Source organism: Caretta caretta, chromosome 2 (assembly GCF_965140235.1).
Source record: "Caretta caretta isolate rCarCar2 chromosome 2, rCarCar1.hap1, whole genome shotgun sequence".
Lineage (NCBI taxonomy): Eukaryota > Metazoa > Chordata > Testudines > Cheloniidae > Caretta > Caretta caretta.
Window position 1 is genome coordinate 72653663 of NC_134207.1, and position 18982 is coordinate 72672644.

At 39.7% G+C, this 18982-nt stretch overlaps 1 protein-coding gene across 14 annotated transcripts in view; it reads right to left on the reverse strand.

Moving 5' to 3' along the window:
* Positions 1-18982, reverse strand: part of SNTG1 (syntrophin gamma 1) — a 525384-nt gene that overhangs the window by 148882 nt on the left and 357520 nt on the right. For all 14 annotated transcript variants that reach the window (XM_075125232.1, XM_075125233.1, XM_075125239.1 and 11 more), the window contains one exon: positions 14590-14719. In XM_075125232.1, coding sequence (XP_074981333.1) covers positions 14590-14719 — 130 coding nt within the window. The remainder of the gene's footprint in view (positions 1-14589; positions 14720-18982) is intronic.

The window sequence follows — 18982 nt, forward strand, 5'->3', positions numbered from 1 at the left end:
TTTGTACAGATTTTTTTTCTCAGAGCTATTATGTGCTACATATACACTTCAGAATTTTTTTTTTAAATTCTGTAATATAAGGAAACCTGAACCACAATCCTAGCAAATTTTGGATTGATTTGGAATCTTACCCTGAATCCAGATTCGCCTTTTTAATCTGATCTCATATCTGGTTAAATAGAAAATAAATACTTTTGAGAGAAGACAAAACTCATCTTAGGTTGCAATAGAAATAGAGGCTGCATTTACAATTGGAGGTAGAGGTATGATTCTCAGTTTGGGTAGACTTATTTGTGCTAGCTCTCATTGAGCAAGCATGCTAAGAATAGTGCAGTAGCCCTGACAGCATGCTGGGGCAAGTGGAATCCCGGGCTAGCCACCCTGAGTATGAATGCATAGGGTTCAGGCAAGTTTGCACACAAAATATAGGAAAAAGCGGATAAACCATGCTGCCAGTCTTTTCAGCCAGTGCTAGCATGGCTATTTACATGCCAGCTTGATGAGAGCTACTGTGAGTATGTCTACACAGGCTGGGAACCACACCCCTAGCTTCCAGGGTAGAAGCAGCCATTGAGAGAATATTCCACTAAGTACACAGGGTGTCATGGTTACAAGGCTACTAGCACCTCTGTCTCCTTTTTCATCTCTCTGAGTGCACCCCCCTCAGGTATTAGGCCACATAATCAATGGATCACGGTAATACCAGAGTACAAAATATACAGAAATGTTTGAGTAGGTCATGCTGTTGGGGGCGTGTAAAAAGGCGAAAAAAGAATGTAAAGAGCAACTAGTAAAAGACACAAAAATTAGCAGCAGGGGTGTTGGGTTTTTTTAAGTATATCAGAAGCAGGGAGCCTGCCAACCAATCAGTAGGGCCACTGGATGATCAAGGTGCTAAAAAAGCACTCAAGACAGACAAGACTCTTGCAGAGAAGCTAAATGAATTCTTTACGTTGGTCTTCACTGAAGAGGATGTGAGGGAGATTCTCATACCTGAGCAACTCATTTTGGGTGACAAATCTGAAGAGTTGCCCCAGACTGAGGTGCCAATAGAGGAGGTTTTGGAATAAATTGATAAATTAAACAGTAATATGTCACCAGGAGCAGATGGTGTGCACCCAGGAGTTCTGAAGGTACTCAAACTGCAGAACTACTAACTTTGATATGTAACTTATTGCTTAAATCAGCCTCTGTACCAGATAACTTGAGGATAGCTAATGTAACACGGATTTTTAAAAAATGCTCCAGAGATGACTGTGGCTACTGCATACCAGTAAACCTAACTTCAATACCTGGCAAAATGGTTGAAACTATAGTAAAGAACAGAATTATCAGATGCATAGATGGACATGATAGGTTGCGGAAGAGTCAACATGGTTTTTGTAAAGGGAAATCTTGCCTCACCAGTCTATTATAATTCTCTGAAACTGTCTACAAGCATGTGGACAAAGATCATCCAGTGCACTTGAACTTTCAGAAGGCCTCTGACAAGATCCCTAAGCAAAAATCCTGGGATAAGAGGGAAGATTCTCTCATGGATCAGTAACAAGATAAAAGATAGGAAACAAAGAGTCGAAATAAAGGGGTCCATTTTCACAGTGCAGGGTGATAAATAGCATGGTCTCCCAAGAAATCAGTGTTCTTCAACATAAATAATCTGGAAAAGGGGAGTAAACAGTGAGGTGGCAGACCATACAAAATTACTCAAGACCGTTAAGTCCAAAGCTGAATGAGAAGAGTTTAAAGGTATCTGACAAAACGGAGTGACTGGACAACAATATGGCAGATGCAATTCAGTGTTGATAAATGCAAAGTAATGCACATTGGAAAACATAATCCCAACTATACATATAAAATGATGGTGTCTAAATTAGCTGTTACTATTCAAGAAAGAGATCTTGGAGTCATTATGGATAGTTCTCTGAAAACATTCACACAATATACCGCAGCAGTCAAAAAAGCAAACAGAATGTTAGGAACCATTAGGAAAGGCATAGATAATAAGACAGACAATATCATAATGCCACTATGTAAATCACCCATACCTTAAATACCACATGCAGCTCTGGTCATCCATCTCAAAAATATTTTAAAATTGGAAAATATGTAAAGAAGGGTAAAAAAAAGATTAGAGGTGTGGAACAGCTTGCTGTCCTGGGCAACACAGTATGGGGAGGAGGTGAGCCGCCCTCAGTGGTGAAAGAACAGGTTAAGGACTATTTAGAAAAGCTGGACATGCACAAGTCCATGGCTCCAGACCTAATGCATCCGAGATTGCTGAGGGAATTGGCTGCTGTTATTGCAAAGCCATTGGCCATTATCTCTGAAAACTTGTGGTGACTGGGGGAGGTCCGAGATGATTAGAAAAAGGCAAATATGGTGCCAATCTTTAAAAAAGGGAAGAAGGAGAACCTGGGGAACTACAGACCAGTGAGCCTCACCTGAGTCCCTGGAAAAATCATGGAGCAGGTCCTCAAGGAAACCATTTTGAAGCACTTGGAGGAGAGGAAGGTGATCAGGAACAGTCAACATGGATTCACCAAGGGCAAGTCATTCCTGACCAATCTGATTGCCTTCTATGATGAGATAACTGGCTCTGTGGATATGAGGAATTCAGTGGACGTGATACATCTTGACTTTAGCAAAGCTTTTGATATGGTCTCCCACAGTATTCTTGCCAGCAAGTTAAAAAAGGTATGGATTGGATGAATGGACTATAAGTTTGATAGAAACCTGGCTAGATTGTCGGGCACAATGGGTAGTGATCAATGGCTCGATGTCTAGTTGGCAGCCGGTATCAAGCACAGTGCCCCAGGGGTCAGTCCTGGGGCCGGTTTTGTTCAATAACTTTGTTAATGATCTAGATGATGGGATAGATTGCACCTTCAGCAAATTCATGGATGACACTAAGCTAAGGGGAGAGGTAGATATGCTGGAGGGTAGGGATAGGGTCCAGAGTGACCTAGACAAATTGGAGGATTCTGATGCGGTTCAACAAGGACAAGTCCTGCACTTAGGAAAGAAGAATCCCATGCACCGCTACAGGCTGGGGACTGACTGGCTAAACTGCAGTTCTGCAGAAAAAGGACCTGGGGATTACAGTGGATAAGAAGCTGGATATGAGTCAGCAGTGTGCCCTTGTTGTCAAGAAGACTAACAGCATATTGGGCTGCATTAGTAAAAGCACTGCCAGTAGACTGAGGGAAGTGATTATTCCCTTCTATTCGGCACTGCGTCCAGTTTTGGGCCTCCCACTACAGAAAGGATGTGGACAAATGGAAGAGAGTCCAGCAGAGGGTAACAAAAATGATCAGTGGGCTGGGGCACATAACTTACAAGGAGAGGCTGAGGGAACTGGTCTTGTTTAGTCTGCAGAAGAGAAGAGTGAGAGGGGATTTGATAGCAACCTTCAACTTCCTGAAGGGGGTTTCCAAAATGGATGGAGCTCAGCTGTTCTCAGTGGTGGCAGATGACAGAATAAGGAGCAGTGGTCTCAAGTTGCAGTGGGGGAGGTCTAGGTTGAATATTAGGAAACACTATTTCACTAAGAGAGTGGAGAAGCACTGGAATGGGTTATCTGGGACGTGGGGGGGAAATCTCCATCCTTAGAGGTTTTTAAGGCCTGGCTTGACAAAGCCCTGGCTGGGATGATTTAGTTGGTGTTGGTCCTAAGTTGAGCAGGGGGTTGGACTAGATGACCTACTGAGGTCTCTTCCAACCCTAAACTTCTATGATTCTATGAACAGCTTCCATAAGAGAAGAGATTAAAAAGACTGGGACCGTTCAGCTTAGACAAGAGAGGACTAAGAAGGACAGAAGGTATGATAGAGGTCTATAAAATCATGAATGGTGTAGAGAAAGTGAAAGGGAAAGTATTATTTATCCCTTCACATAATACAAGAACCAGGGGTCACCCAATTAAATTAATAGGCAACAGATTTAAAAGAAACAAATGGAAGTACTTCTTCACACAACACACAGTCAACCTCTGGAACCCATTGCCAGGGCATGTTGTGAAGGTCAAAAGTATAACTGAGTTCAAAAAAGAATTAGATGGAAGCCTAGGAACTCTTGAGACCCAGCCTGGTGTCAGTTTTCCTTCCACACATCTCTCCCATCACCCCCAGCCTATCCTACCCCATCAGGAAAACAAAATCTCTTTTCTCAAAGCCCTACCACCCCTTCCTGAGCCCAACTGACATATTGCCAAGTGGCTTTTGTTACAGGGCCTAGGCATGAAGTCTTCCATTTGCCTTCTGCTGCTTTCTGCCAGTGGGCCAGTCAGGACATCTAGGAAAATGCCCCTGTAATTGTTCCATTGTTTGACAGTTAGACTTGTTCACAGTCTTAATGGCTTACCATTACAAGTCTCCCAAGTGTGGGAGTGTGCTAAAATTGTCTGCACAATCTCTGAAATCCTATATATACACACCATATTTTAGGTTTAGATACAGATTTATCACTGGGCACTCCTGTATTTGTCACACAGGGCCAAGCCCTCATCTGGAGAAAGTCAGTTTATCCCTACAGAAGCCAGTGGAGCTATGCAGCCAGCTGAAGACCTGACCCATAATGTCTCAGATTATGTTTATCCTAAGTACAGTAACAGAGTTAGTTGGGTATAACAGTTCTCACATAACTAAAATAAGCATATTTGTAATAAATCATGAAATTCTAAAACCCAGCCTCACAAACACATATGTAGTCCCATTGAGTTTGTGTTGGCATGGCAATCATTACAAAGGAACTGTGATCAGGTTGCCTCTATGGTACCCCTTTATAGCACATCAAGATTCCTCCCAAGGTGTCAAGGTTCCTCCCTCACTCTGAACGCTAGGGTACAGATATGGGGACCTGCATGAAAACCTCCTAAGCTTATCTTTACCAGCTTAGGTCAAAAACTTCCCCAAGGTACAAAGTATTCCACCCTTTGTCCTTGGATTGGCCGCTACCACCACCAAACAAATACTGGTTACTGGGGAAGAGCTGTTTGGAAACGTCTTTCCCCCCAAAATACTTCCCAAAACCTTGCACCCCACTTCCTGGACAAGGTTTGGTAAAAAGCCTCACCAATTTGCCTAGGTGACTACAGACCCAGACCCTTGAATCTTAAGAACAATGAACAATCCTCCCAACACTTGCACCCCACCCCCTTTCCTGGGAAATGTTGGATAAAAAGCCTCACCAATTTGCATAGGTGACCACAGACCCAAACCCTTGGATGTGAGAACAATGAAAAAGCATTCAGTTTTCTTACAAGAAGACTTTTAATAGAAACAGGAGTAAATAGAAGTAAAGAAATCCCCTCTGTAAAATCAGGATGGTAGATACCTTACAGGGTAATTAGATTCAAAACATAGAGAATCCCTCTAGGCAAAACCTTAAGTTACAAAAAAGATACACAGACGGAAATAGTTATTCTATTCAGCACAGTTCTTTTCTCAGCCATTTAAAGAAATCATAATCTAACACATACCTAGCGAGATTACTTACTAAAAGTTCTAAGACTCCATTCCTGGTCTATCCCCGGCAAAAGCAGCATATAGACAGACAGAGACCCTTTGTTTCTCTCCCTCCTCCCAACTTTTGAAAGTATCTTGTCTCCTCATTGGTCATTTTGGTCAGGTGCCAGCGAGGTTACCTTTAGCTTCTTAACCCTTTACAGGTGAGAGGAGTTTTCCTCTGGCCAGGAGGGATTTTAAAGGGGTTTACCCTTCCCTTTATATTTATGACACAAGGTTTATTGGTTGACCCTGTTTTGTGTTGTAGTGTTTTTTTGTTCTGGATTTTTTTCTGGACCTTAACACCCCAGAATGGGTAGGACTGAAGTGTGCATTGGTCTTTTCAGGGCTTGTCTCCAAACAGTCCATACTTCTCTTGATCCCTCCAGGTCTGGCTCTCCTTTCTAGCAGTGGCTCCTCTGGCTGACAAGCTGGCTCAGTGTCTGACCTACAACCAGGCTTCTCTCTCACCAAGAGAAGGAGAGTTCTGCTCTCCTTCCTGGTCAGCCCTGAACTGGTGTAGTCCGCTCCTTTTAACACCCCTCTCCATGCCTGACATTTGTTGCAGGTGTTGTGGGGCAGAGCCAGCTGGCTCCACAGGCTCTTCTTAACCCTCTCATTGCCAGTGTGGGGCTTATCTGCCCCTGTCATAATTATAAAGGGAAGGGTAACCACCTTTCTGTATACAGAACTATAAAATCCCTCCTGGCCAGAGGCAAAACCCTTTCACCTGCAAAGGGTTAAGAAGCTAAGATAACCTAGCTGGAACCTGACCAAAATGACCAGTGAGGAGACAAGATACTTTCAAAGCTGGAGTGGGGGGAAAACAAAGGGTTCTCTCTGTCTGTGTGATGCTTTTTCCAGGACCAGATAAGGAATGCAGGTCAGAACTCCTGTAAAAAAGGCAGTAAGCAATCTAGTTATATGTGAGTTAGATTCTGTTTTGTTTAAATGGCTGATAAAATAAATTGTGCTGAATGGAATGTATACTCCTGTTTTTGTATCTTTTTGTAACTTAAGGTTACAATGACCAATGAGGAGACAAGATAATTCCAAAGCTGGAAGGAGGGGGGGACAAAGGGTCTGTCTGTCTGTGTGATGCTTTTGCTGGGAACAGAACAGGAATGTTTAAATGGCTGGTAAATAAGCTGTGCTGAATGGAATGTATATGCCTGTTCTTTGTGTCTTTTTGTAACTTAAGCTTTTGCCTAGAGGGATTCTCTATGTTTTGAATCTGATTACACTGTAAGGTATTTACCATCCTGATTTTAGAGAGGTGATTCTTTTACTTTTTCTTTAATTAAAATTATTCTTTTAAGATCCTGATTGCTTTTTCATTGTTCTTAAGATCCAAGGGTTTGGGTCTGGGTTCACCAATGCAAATTGGTGAGGATTTTTATCAAGCCTTCCCCAGGAAAGGGGGTGTAGGGCTTGGGGGGAAGACGTCTCCAAGTGGGCTCTTTCCCTGTTCTTTGTTTAACACGCTTGGTGGTGGCAGCGTAGGGTTCAAGGACAAGGCAAAGTTTGTACCTTGAGGAAGTTTTTAACCTAAGCTGGTAAAAATAAGCTTAGGGGGTCTTTCATGCAGGTCCCCACATCTGTACCCTAGAGTTCAGAGTGGGGAAGGAACCTTGACAGCCCCATCATAGGAAGTTTTTGTAAATCTGCAAATATTAGCGGGACATGCTGACATGAGCAATTATTCAATAGCTCTTTATAGATTGGACCCTTTATAGATTAAATGCAGTTTATCACTTCCAGCTCTGTGTTGTCTAAAATTAGTTTTAGTGATTGGGCAGATATCCAGCTGTTGTAAATTGGTCTAACTCCAGTGAAACAGAATTATGTCGATATGCACCAGCTGAGAATCTGCCCATTGTGCCCATCTGACAATAATAATAAGCCACCACAGCACCTGAATTTCTAGACCGATGGTGGGTATCTATAGCCCTTGTGTAGTAGGTGACCAAGCAAAGAGTACTTTCAACCCCAAGAAGTCTAATAATAGCCTACTAATGATTCATACCCTGATGTGGCTTATTGCTACATTTCTCATTAATTTATCCTTTAAAAAATCTTTTTTTTTTCTAAAATTGTTAGTGAGGAGAAGGATGAGACTTCCAATGTATCTATCAGTAGGAGACATATTTCCTGGAGGAATAAGAGAAAAGGGGGACTAAAAGTCATTTAACTTCTATGTAGTCAGTTTCCCTACCTGAAAAAAATAGGTATAATCTGATTTGTCTTGAGACCTACATATGAAGAGTGCTACATAACAACTAGGCATTTTTGTTATTCTCTCTCCATCTAGTCCTAGAAGCCTGGATACTATATCAACAGCAGTTAGTGATTCAGTCACCTTCAACACTGTCTATTACAAGAAACTCAATTTGGAGTACCAAACAGTTCCCAATACAACTGAAACTGGGGTAAGTGTCTAGAAGTCAGAGTAGCAGCTGTGTTAGTCTGTATTTGCAAAAAAAGAAAAGGAGTACTAGTAGCACCTTAGAGAATAACCAATTTATTTGAGCATAAGCTTTCGTGAGCTACAGCTCACTTCATCGGATGCATCCGATGGAGTGAGCTATAGCTCACGAAAGCTTATGCTCAAATAAATTGGTTAGTCTCTAAGGTGCCACTAGTACTCCTTTTCTTTTTGTCTAGAAGTCCCCACTCTACTGTTGAAAGGTCAATTTGACCATTTGGCAGGAAAGAGTAATTTAAAATTATCACTTTCCCCCCTCTCTTCACTCCCTCTCTGTAAAATCCCAGCTGCCTTTCCTCATTCCCTCCCAGGCTGGTACTAACATTTTTGTCCCTCTCCCCATTAACTCTCCCTTTAGTATTTAATATAATGAGTTTAGAGATTATGGTTTTGTTTTTCAGTGATAAGGTCCCAGCTCTGCTCCACTGGGGGTTGCTGTGTGGGAAGAGCATTATCTAAAAGGACTTAGCAACCAATCAGAATATGCATTTGGACTATCAGTAACTGCAGACAAACTTTAATTCAACTTAGACAATGGAGGGAAAATAGCCTTACCGCTATACTTTAAATCCCACATAGGGGCCAAAGAAAAAGTATTCTCGCATTTTTCTTTTCAGCTCAATGTGCACATAATACTACCATTTATCATTTGACTACATACTAGCGAAGGAGCAGCTATTCCTACCTCTGAACCAGCATAATTGAAATAACACTCACAAAACAAACACAAAAGGTATTCCCTCTGCATCAGTGTAATGCAGCTGGTTTGGCAATGGAATGTATTTTTTTTTAAAGCTTACAACATTCTAGAGGTAAATTATGGCTCTACTGTTTGAAGATATATTTAATAAAACCCAAGGCTTTTTCAGTTTATCCTCTCTACGGAGGTGTTTTGCTCTCATACTGCTTGTAGTTTGGGGCTGTAGTAATATATGGAAGCATGAATGATAATATCTTACATCAAGTGACACTGTAATAGCTGTGAGACTAATAAGTAACATTACTGCAGAGTGCTTCTTTCCTTTTAGTTCATAATAAAAACGGACATATTGTGAAAAAATAATTTGAACATTTAGGGGCAAATGAAAAGCATACTATCTGCGAACTCTGGTAAAAATGGGGCTTCATGAGCTGCCTGAATGCCTACAGTGACTAAATCAAAGCTGTATTCCAAATCCAAGACCTGTCATCTTGCACTGTCACTGTGATTAGAACACATAACAAGTGCTGTACTCATGAAAGCACTTGGACCTACTGCGAGTTCGCATTAATCCCAGACAATGTTAAAGCTAGTTTACAGTGTTATGAATGCAGAAGCATAGCCACTTACATTTCATTTTCTGAAGCTGTTCCCTGGCACCACCATTGTGAGAAGCACACTCTTCCCACTTGGTAGTATTATTTGCCCAAATTAAAGGGCTTCTGGGTAAGCTAGTGAAACATACTGTAATTTTATCAAGAAATTTTTGAATTTCATGCCTTTGCTCTGAGGCTGCACATAATGTAAATCTGGATCAACCAGTCAGAACTACATCCCAAATGGTGTAAATTACACCATAGTTCAAAGCAAATTACAGAAAATGTAAGTGAATACCTAAGAAATAAAAGCAAACCATAGGAACACATCAATGACACAAAAACATGAGTCTTCAAATGGCAGATTGAGCATAACCCAGCATTTACAAGAAGTGGAAGAACAGGAGGAGGAGGAGCTGATTAAAATAATTTTGAGTGTTTTGCATGCATGAAAACTTTCAGTCAGGTCATTGTGTCTCAAGAAACTATGAAAACAAAAATGTACATCCAATCTTTGTACTGCGAGTGTGTTCAATTTTGAGCTCTCAGATGAGGTAAATGTTTCCAGAAGGAACATAACAGGAATGGGCAAACAGTATGGGAAAGAGGGCCTTCAGGATCTTCTTCCCATTACAGACAGGGTGATGGGAAAGAGGTCGCAAGGTCTTTGGAGTCACAAAGATGTATGTTGTTTGGGGGACAGCTGGAAACACTTTAAACTAAATAGAGCCTGTTTTACATGAAATGTGCAGACTTTTTGCCTTGGTAGAAAATGCCAGATAACAAGTTTAGGACCATTCAGTACATAACATTTCTCCCACTTCCAGACCGGCCACATTCATCTTTAGGTTTCCATTTCTTCCTTACAGGCTGTCAACTAGAACTGGTTGAAAACTTTTCTAGAAAGCATTTTTTTTCACTGAAACCAAAATGTTTTGTGGAAATATATATGTTTCCTGACACACTTTTTGTCAGGATTTTCCCAAGTCCAGGATGGATTCTGGGTGTAGGGGGAGCAGAGGAGGCCAGAGGAAGGAGAAAGACCCACAGAATAGACAATAACCTATTGGTTAGGAAGCTCAACTAGGCTGTGGGAGAGCCAGGTTCAAGTCCCTGCTCTGCCTGAGTCAGATACATCTGGGAGGCAGGAAAGTATTACTATACCTAGGGCTGCCAGTTGTGGTTGGAGGTTTCATAACATTACATAATCTTTAATTAAAGATTACTCTTTAATTCCTGGAGACTCCAGGACAATCCTGGAGGGTTGGCTGCCCTAACTATACCCAATTTACAAAAGAAGAATGGAGGTAAAGAGATGAGGTCGCTGAGTCAGGAAAGCACTTAAGCTTGTGTTTAACTTCAAGAACATGCTCAAGTCCTATTGACTTCAATTGAATTTTAAACACATAACTTGCCAAAGGTCACTCAGGATCTCCTGAATCCTAGTCCAGTGCCTTAACCACAAGGCCATTCTTCCTCTGCAGGGCAGTATGGCTGTGACATAGTAATTTCACAGATATGTGACATCTTGTAAGATTTACCTGGAAAGTGTGCAATATCACCGTTTTTACCCATTGAATAAACTGAGATACTGTAGTAAATCTCACAAGATCTTATACACGTTTCTGTCGTACATTTACAATTACTTTTTGTCACCACTTTATCTCTTGGATGACGTACGCAGGTTTAGCTGTCTTTCTGGAGTTAATGTTTGACAAAATATTTTATCGTAAAGTACTAGCTCTAAGGTAACAGTCATAAGCAAAACTATTACTTTGCTGAAGAGTTTCAAGGAAATGATGAAAGGGGAAAGGAAAGACATGGCAGAGATACTATCACACTATGTAGAAATATTTCACAGAAAGAGGAATGGGCAAGAGTGACAAATGGACACAGAGGATAACCCACCAAACATACTGTTCAGCCCTACTCTAGGCAGATACCTGATGCACTGTATTTACCTGTAACAAAGATTTAAAGCTTCTGTCTTTTTTTCGTGGTTGCAGCACTCATATAGCTCATTGTGCCACAGAATTATTTTGAACTGAGCTGAGCTTGATAATGATCTTTGTTGAAATTCTGTCCCCATTGAAGTCATTCAGAATTCTGAAATGATTGAATCCCTCGAGAATATACTGTACTGATGATTGAGGCCCTGGCAAGTGGTGGACACAAAAGGTCCTCATAAAGAACATGACCCCTGAGTCAGTCCCTTGGCTCCTTACAGCACAGTTCCCTTAAAAGCCAAGGTGCTATTTGCTGCCACCTTCACACAACTACACAACTTCCCCTCCACAGGAGTAGATATTCAGCAGAAGTAAATGAGCAGAAGTTAACATTTCTTTGAGCAGAACTACTCAAACAGCACAGGGCAACCAAGAACCAGGTGAGGAGTATAGCTGGGTGAAATTTTTCAGTCAAAAATCCAGTTCCAGAGCAACTAAAGCTATGCACAAATTCGCGTCAAATTAGGCAGATAGTTTCAGCTGAATAAAAAAAATAAGGAAAACAATTTCAAAAATATTGAAACAGTTTCAATTTTAAAAAGCAATCAAAATGACATTTGAAACATCATTCAATGCCAATTATTTTTTTTCCATTTCTTGCTGAAAGAAAAAACAAAATTCAGCTTTGGTTCAACAACTTGGGGGGTTTTTGGATTTTTTTAGTTCTGCTACTAAATGAAAATATCAATTGCTTGCTCAGCTATAGTTCTGAAGAAACTTGTGGCTCACACCCCACTGGCTGAGAACAGCAAAATCTCCTGTTGGAAAGTCCCAGTGGGAACCTGGGTAAAGGAAGGAAGGATCAGCTTGCTTGTTCCTCATGCTCCTGCTACTTCCAGCTTTACATTCACCCTCCTGCCCAGCATCCAAACTGGCAGCTTCCCATCCTCCTTCCACCCACACAGGTCTCAGTTAGAAGAGACCAGAGGGCTGCTTCCAGGTGTTTTGGAGCCGCAGATCACTGCTTCTGACATCTCCAAACTAAGCATTGTGCAAGCAGGGAGGAGAGGGGAAAGCCTTATCCTCCCCCATGCAAAGGTTTATGGGATTTGAGTCACCAAATGGTCTTTCTGCCATTTTGTGGGTCATAAATTAAAAGTTCTCCAGCTGAGTTCTATTGGCTGAGAAAAGTATTAACTTCTGCCAGACCATTATTCTGCAGCATGCTACACTGACCCGCTGTTCCTTACCTGTACCCAAACACTAACCAACAGAGCTTCAGCCACGCACAGTTTCTATGGAAGAGGCTGTCAGGAGTTATTAAGACTTTTCTGACCCTTATTACTTACATTTGCTCAGTGCTGTGCCTCAAAGTAAAGGGTAAATGCATTGACACAACCACTAGGAGTAAGTATGAATGTAATTCAAACCAAAAAATCAGCAGAGTGAATATCTATTTGTTTGTCTTCTCGTTTATAGGAAGGCCTGTAACCTTTTTGTCATTTGTAGCCTTGCATGTCAAGTTAGAATAGAATCAGTTGTGACCGCAACTAAATGTCTTATCTTTCTCAGGCAAAAACATCGTTAACAGCAACAGTATGTGAATGTCAATATCCATTCTGTATGGAGATGAATCAGAAGAACCTCTCATCTCATCTGATCATTGTGCAGAGCAATGCAGTTACTTTCCTCATATCTGTGTCTCCAAATGATCGTATGTTCACACATCACTGTATGATGTCAACTGTAATTCTTACTGGTAATTGATATTTTTTAAAGAACAGTATGACCGCATTATAAATAACAGAGTCCTTATCACTTCCCATGAGTTCAGCCTGGCCATGGGCAGGCTGGACTTCAAGATATACATATAGACAATTATTACACAGAGGGATTATAAACCCTGACAGACCCTCAATTAAAGCCATTCCACTATGAGCCGCGGTGCTAAAACAACATCCTAAGATTTGCACAATAAAGGAATAATTATCCATTTACCTCTTACTGTAGAGTGTTGCCTACATTTGTTCCTAGTGTTTTATGGAATCTACTGTGGAATTATATACTGTGCTCATTTTAAAATATTGAAATAAGACTTGTCATGTAACCACAATGTTTTAGCAAAATGAAGTTACTTTAGGTAGCTGTGATTACAGCATAATCAGAGCCATTTAAAGCGATGCCAGATGGTTGTGTGCAACAACGCATTATTATGAGAAAACAAATGCTCTATTGTAAATAGCAAAAATAGTTTATAGTATGATCTAAAGTTCGTAACAGAAAGAAAGAGCATCCTCATTTGTCAGGATCCTGGTGAGACTAGCAGTCTTATGCAGCAACAACATTACAGGGATGAATAAATAGCCAAGAAATTTGGCTTGTATCGCATGGAAGCTTACAGATGGTGGATGAATTCATGTCTATCATGTTTTTTCCAATGCACTGACTTTTACATATTGCTGCCAGCTGGAACATAGTTTTGCAACTAGAATATAAATCACCTGCAATGTGTTCCCAGCATTTGAAATAAAAACAAATTTTGAAGCAGGTAGGGGAAGGTAATTCAGATTGAAGGAAATCTTATGGGACCTAAATTAAAACCCAATGGGCTGAATTGTTCATTGGTGAGTTACATGGCTTATAATATGGATAAGTTTAGCCCCATGTGTATTTGCCCCCCTTGAGTAAAGAAAAACATACAATGCAAAAGTTGATACACAAATGATATCTAATCTACCAAATACCCTGCCATTTTATCAGTAAGGTAGTTTGGAAAAGCTTTTGCATTAAATGTATCCTCAGTAGAATATGAAACATCTCTCACATAAGATTAAACCATGAATAAAGTAAAGAGCATGAAGCACAAATGCATTATTAATGTTATGTGTTGATATGATGGAAGCATCCAGAGGCCCGGATCAGGACACTTGTGTGTTAGGATGATGTGCAAACACAAAGGTAGGCATGATCCCTGCTCTAATGGACTTCCAAGGAAAAATGTATTTCTGTTTTTCAAAATGTATAAAAATAACATTTACTTTTTACTTGCAGACATGCATAACCAAGTCACCTGATCTTCCTAAATTTCAAGCTCTGTTTCTCTAAATCTCGTAGGTACTACTAAAAAGCAAATAATCTTGATAGTGAAGAAGTGGACAGTATAGCTGGGGAGAAAATCATTTCCCTTTCAAAGAGTTTTCAAAAAGTCTGACTTTATGATAGACTGAGCTGACTTCCCTGAGGAAATCTCAAGCATTGTTTATGAACAAATAATTCTATGCTTAAACCTATAAGACATTTTACAATAGCGATGGTCAAATATGATTTAGAAATCCACTGAACCACTTTGATCTATACTTACATTGTGCTTTGTGAGGTTGGAAATGTTAGTTGCTATTGCTTGTAGCCAGTCCATACAGTCTTCAGCAGAGAGAGACTGAATTATTCCACTGCAAACTCCATCCACAGCAATTATTTGGAATGCATTTTGCCTATAGACATTTCATAACAGATCAGGTCAGCAGAAAAAGTCAACTGTTCTAACATATCATCTTAACACCACATGTAGAAAAGCTTTTCTTTCAACCACAATGGTCCACTGCTGAACTCTCATCTTAGTTATCTCATTTTATATATATCTAACTTTAATTAAAATGAATATAATAACAGGTCAATCGAGATTATATTTAACTTTTATAGATGGCAGAGCTACAAAGATAAGAATGGTTACTTGGAAATCTTGACCAACATTTTCAAACCTGACTATTTAAAGTTAAATTCCTAAATCTGTATTTAAGCAGTTGATTTAAGTTCTTAATATGGATTTAGAAGCCTAACTTTAGACACCCAGGTTTGAAAGTGTTGGCCCTTAGACTGAATGATCGCTCAGTTCTGGGAAATTTTATGATGCCTCTACATCAGTTATAGAACAATGTTTTCCCCTCAGAATTCCAGTTCATAGAGTCTCCTCAAAATACTTACCTGAATAGCCTCAGAAGCTAAATAAATGAGAATATCTGGTGCATTTTTAAAAACAATTCAATATTTATACAACTGTATTTGGGATTATTTGGAAGTTTAACAACTGTTATATGAAGTGAAAAAGTACAAGTGTAAGAAATTCATTATCAAACATTGAAAGCAAGGTTTCCTGAAATGTCATATAATAAAAATTTCATCCCTAAAAGTTTTGATTTTAAAGCCATTCTTTAAATGAAGTTACCTTAGTGTCTAAATTGTTCTATGCTGGTTCCTATAAGTGATAGAGTTTTTGTTTTAAAATTATCCTGTTCTAAACTACTTATGAAAGGATTGGAGAATTCAAAATTGATCCACAATGATTTTTTTCATATTACCTTTCTGCAATATTTGAGCATAAACTAAATACAATGAAAGTCTATGAGATACTCATTGACATAAGTGACAGGTTTCAGAGTAACAGCCGTGTTAGTCTGTATTCTCAACAAGAAAAGGAGTACTTGTGGCACCTTAGAGACTAACCAATTTATTTGAGCATAAGCTTTCGTGAGCTACAGTTCACTTCATCGGATGCAACCGATGTAGCTCACGAAAGCTTATGCTCAAATAAATTGGTTAGTCTCTAAGGTGCCACAAGTACTCCTTTTTATTGACATAAGTGGAAGCCTTCCAAGTAGCCTAATCTGGGCAGTTATATAATGTGTTGTCATGCATTACAGACTGATTTACTGCAGTTGAATGCCAGGCAATTACAAAGCAAGAAAGAACATTTGTATACTAAGTACAAAGGGATTTAATTTCTTCAGTAAAGAGCCTTTCTGGAATGCAGCCTATAGGAGGCTCCTGGGTCTCTGGTTTAACAGCCACCGAAGCCGAGCCTCATTTAATCTCCCAGAACAAGAAATTGCAAAGCACATGGAGACTATTGCATCCCAAACTTGGCATTCTGTGAGAACTCCATCCTTCAGCACTAAATTCATAGTTCAAAATTAGGCATGTGTCAGTCAGGTACTGTGAGAGTAGCTCATCCACAATCAGTCATCCTTAAGAGGAAGATTGGGTCTCACGTAATGAAATCAGTTGCTGACATCATAAAATATTTTGTAAAGATTCTTTCTACTTCTTAAAACTGCATTATAGTTCTGTGGAATGTCCAGCTGCTGTATATCTAGTACACGAGGGTTCTTTGTTTTAGTGAGTTAGTAACTCCCATATTCAGGGTGACTGTTGCCTTCATCCACATCTAAGAGCAGAGCCAGTCAAAGACATGCCTGTTTTCCCTTTAAATGCCCCCATCATAACCTCAAAGGCATGGAGTCTTTCTGAACCATCCAGAAAAAAAAAAGGATAGCAGTTCCTTGAAGGTTCTCTCCTCTTCCATTTAGGTTGGAAAAGGTGGGGATTAGGGTAAACTACTGGCTCCTGTGCATCCAGGGGAGTGTATATAAGCCCTATTCCTCCAGCCTGAGCCCCCTTCCCATGGTTGGATTGTTCTGGTCAAAGACACATCTGTTTTCCCTGTAAATACCCCTTGTGAAAGTCAGGCCCTTACTTCACATAAACTCAACAGAGACCATGTTCAGGGAAAACAGACTGATTCTCTGTTTAGAGCAGAGAATGTTTTCTTCAGGATTCCTGGCAAGCAGACAGTCCGAGTCCCTTCTTAGCAAGGTGAAAATAGAATTTTCCTATTTCTTCTTTGCAAGGAGGGAAAACAAAGGATTTTTCATCCAACAGAGTCAAAGAGAAGTTCTGGCTCTCTTTTAGGCATGGAAAAAATAATCGGAAATTCCTTCTTGACAAGGGGAAAAAGTCCCTTTTCAGCAGGATATTGGGATACACACACTCACTCACAAACACATGCATACACACGCATAAAAAGGTTGACCACCTGGTTTCAGGGAAGTCAGCTCTGACCCCTTTGTTATCATCAGGGAGTAAATGCAGCTTTTCCTAAGCCAAAAAACCCCCCAAAAACAAAAACAAAAAAAACCAAGGCCTTCTACTGGCTGAAGCTTAATGAGCATCAGATAAAGGACTCTCCTCCAGGCCTGGGGATTTTGAGATGATAAGAATCTCTTCTTTAACCCCAGTGAAAAGTTGGAATCCCTTTGCTGTTCATATACATGATCACGTAGACACAAATAAATCAAACTCAGGGTTTGTGATATATAGAAGAAAAAAACTGATTTGAAATACCCTTTGGTTTGCACCATGTTTTTCTATTCTATGGTACAGAAAATATTTAAGAACATTGGTTCTGTCTGCCAGTTGATTTCTTGCTGAATTAGTTGCCTGAGTAGAATTTGAGTTCCTGGGCTTCTGCAGCATGAAATTCATGGAAGGTTTTAAATCAATAAGTCAAAAAGCATAAATCTGGCAGCATGTGGCTTTATTTTAAGGTTAAAGTATTAGTATGTTGCAAATGTTGCTCTTTGATTAGCTTATACTTTAATCCATGTTATCAAGGCTGTGTGCAAGAATTTGGGTAATCATAAATGTGAGCATGTGTATGAAACAGAATATTTCTGTACAGTAACATTTTTAAAAGGTGGTGTAAAAAAACCAAACAATTGAAAGCATATCAAAGTCTTTTTGAACACTGTCCTGAATTAACCTTCAAATTACTAGAAGGTTCCTCTCCAATACTGTGCATAAAGTGGTCCATTACAAGTAGATAAGTGATGATGATGATAATGAATACAATAATGATACTTAGTTAATACTTATATATCATTCTATATTTTCAAAACACAAATATGAACTAATTGAGACATAAAAAGGCATCATGTAATACAATTTGTTTAGTGAAAACAGGCTTTTAATTACTAATTAAATAATGTGCAATGAATCTATTTTTACTCAATATTGTTTTCAAAATCCTCTCTTTAATATTGCTTTCAATAGCTTCAGTGTTTTCTATCATCATTATGAATTTATCTGCATTCTTCTGATAACACTTTTGAGACACTATTGTATTCCAGAGTAATTTTCAGTAATCAGAAGGGCCAGAATCTGGCTTACCCAACACAACTAAAAGTTGTTTTTAAACAATTGTCCACCAAAACATAATTTTTTCTCATTGCCAGCTCAACTTTCTTCCATATAAATTGTGTTGGGTTAATTGTTCATATTACATAGTTAATATAGGCGGATACAGGAGATTGTGCAATTATTCTAGGATGAAAACACATAACATTATTTTACTTTGACCTAGACATACTCATAAATTTCTTTTCTGGAAATCATGGGCTGGATTTAAATCTCAGATATATGGTTACTTTCTTAAAAGAAACTGCTATACCTAAGTATGAACTCCATAAGTCTATGCATGTTAGAACCAAAACAAACAGAATATAATTGTATTTTGTCAGTGTTCAAAATTAAACTTTAAGGCCCCAGATCCAACAACTAGTTACATGCGTGCTTAACTTTAACCATGTGAGTAGTCCTCACTGAAGTCAATTGCTTAGCCCTGGTCTACCTTGGGAGGGGAGGGGATCGATCTAAGTTACACAACTTCAGCGGTGAGTCAACTGCTGCCGGTCCCCCATCGACTCTGCCTGCGCCTCTCGTGGCGCTGGAGTACAGGAGTCGACGGAAGAGCGCTCAGGGGTCAATTTATCGTGTCTACGTTAGATGCGATAAATCGATCCCTGCTGGATCCATCACTGCCCACCGATCCAGCGGGTAGTGAAGACCATACCTTAAGTTGAGTTTACAGCAAAACAGTGTTCAAATTTGACCGAAGTAATGACATGCCTTCCATTTCCCCA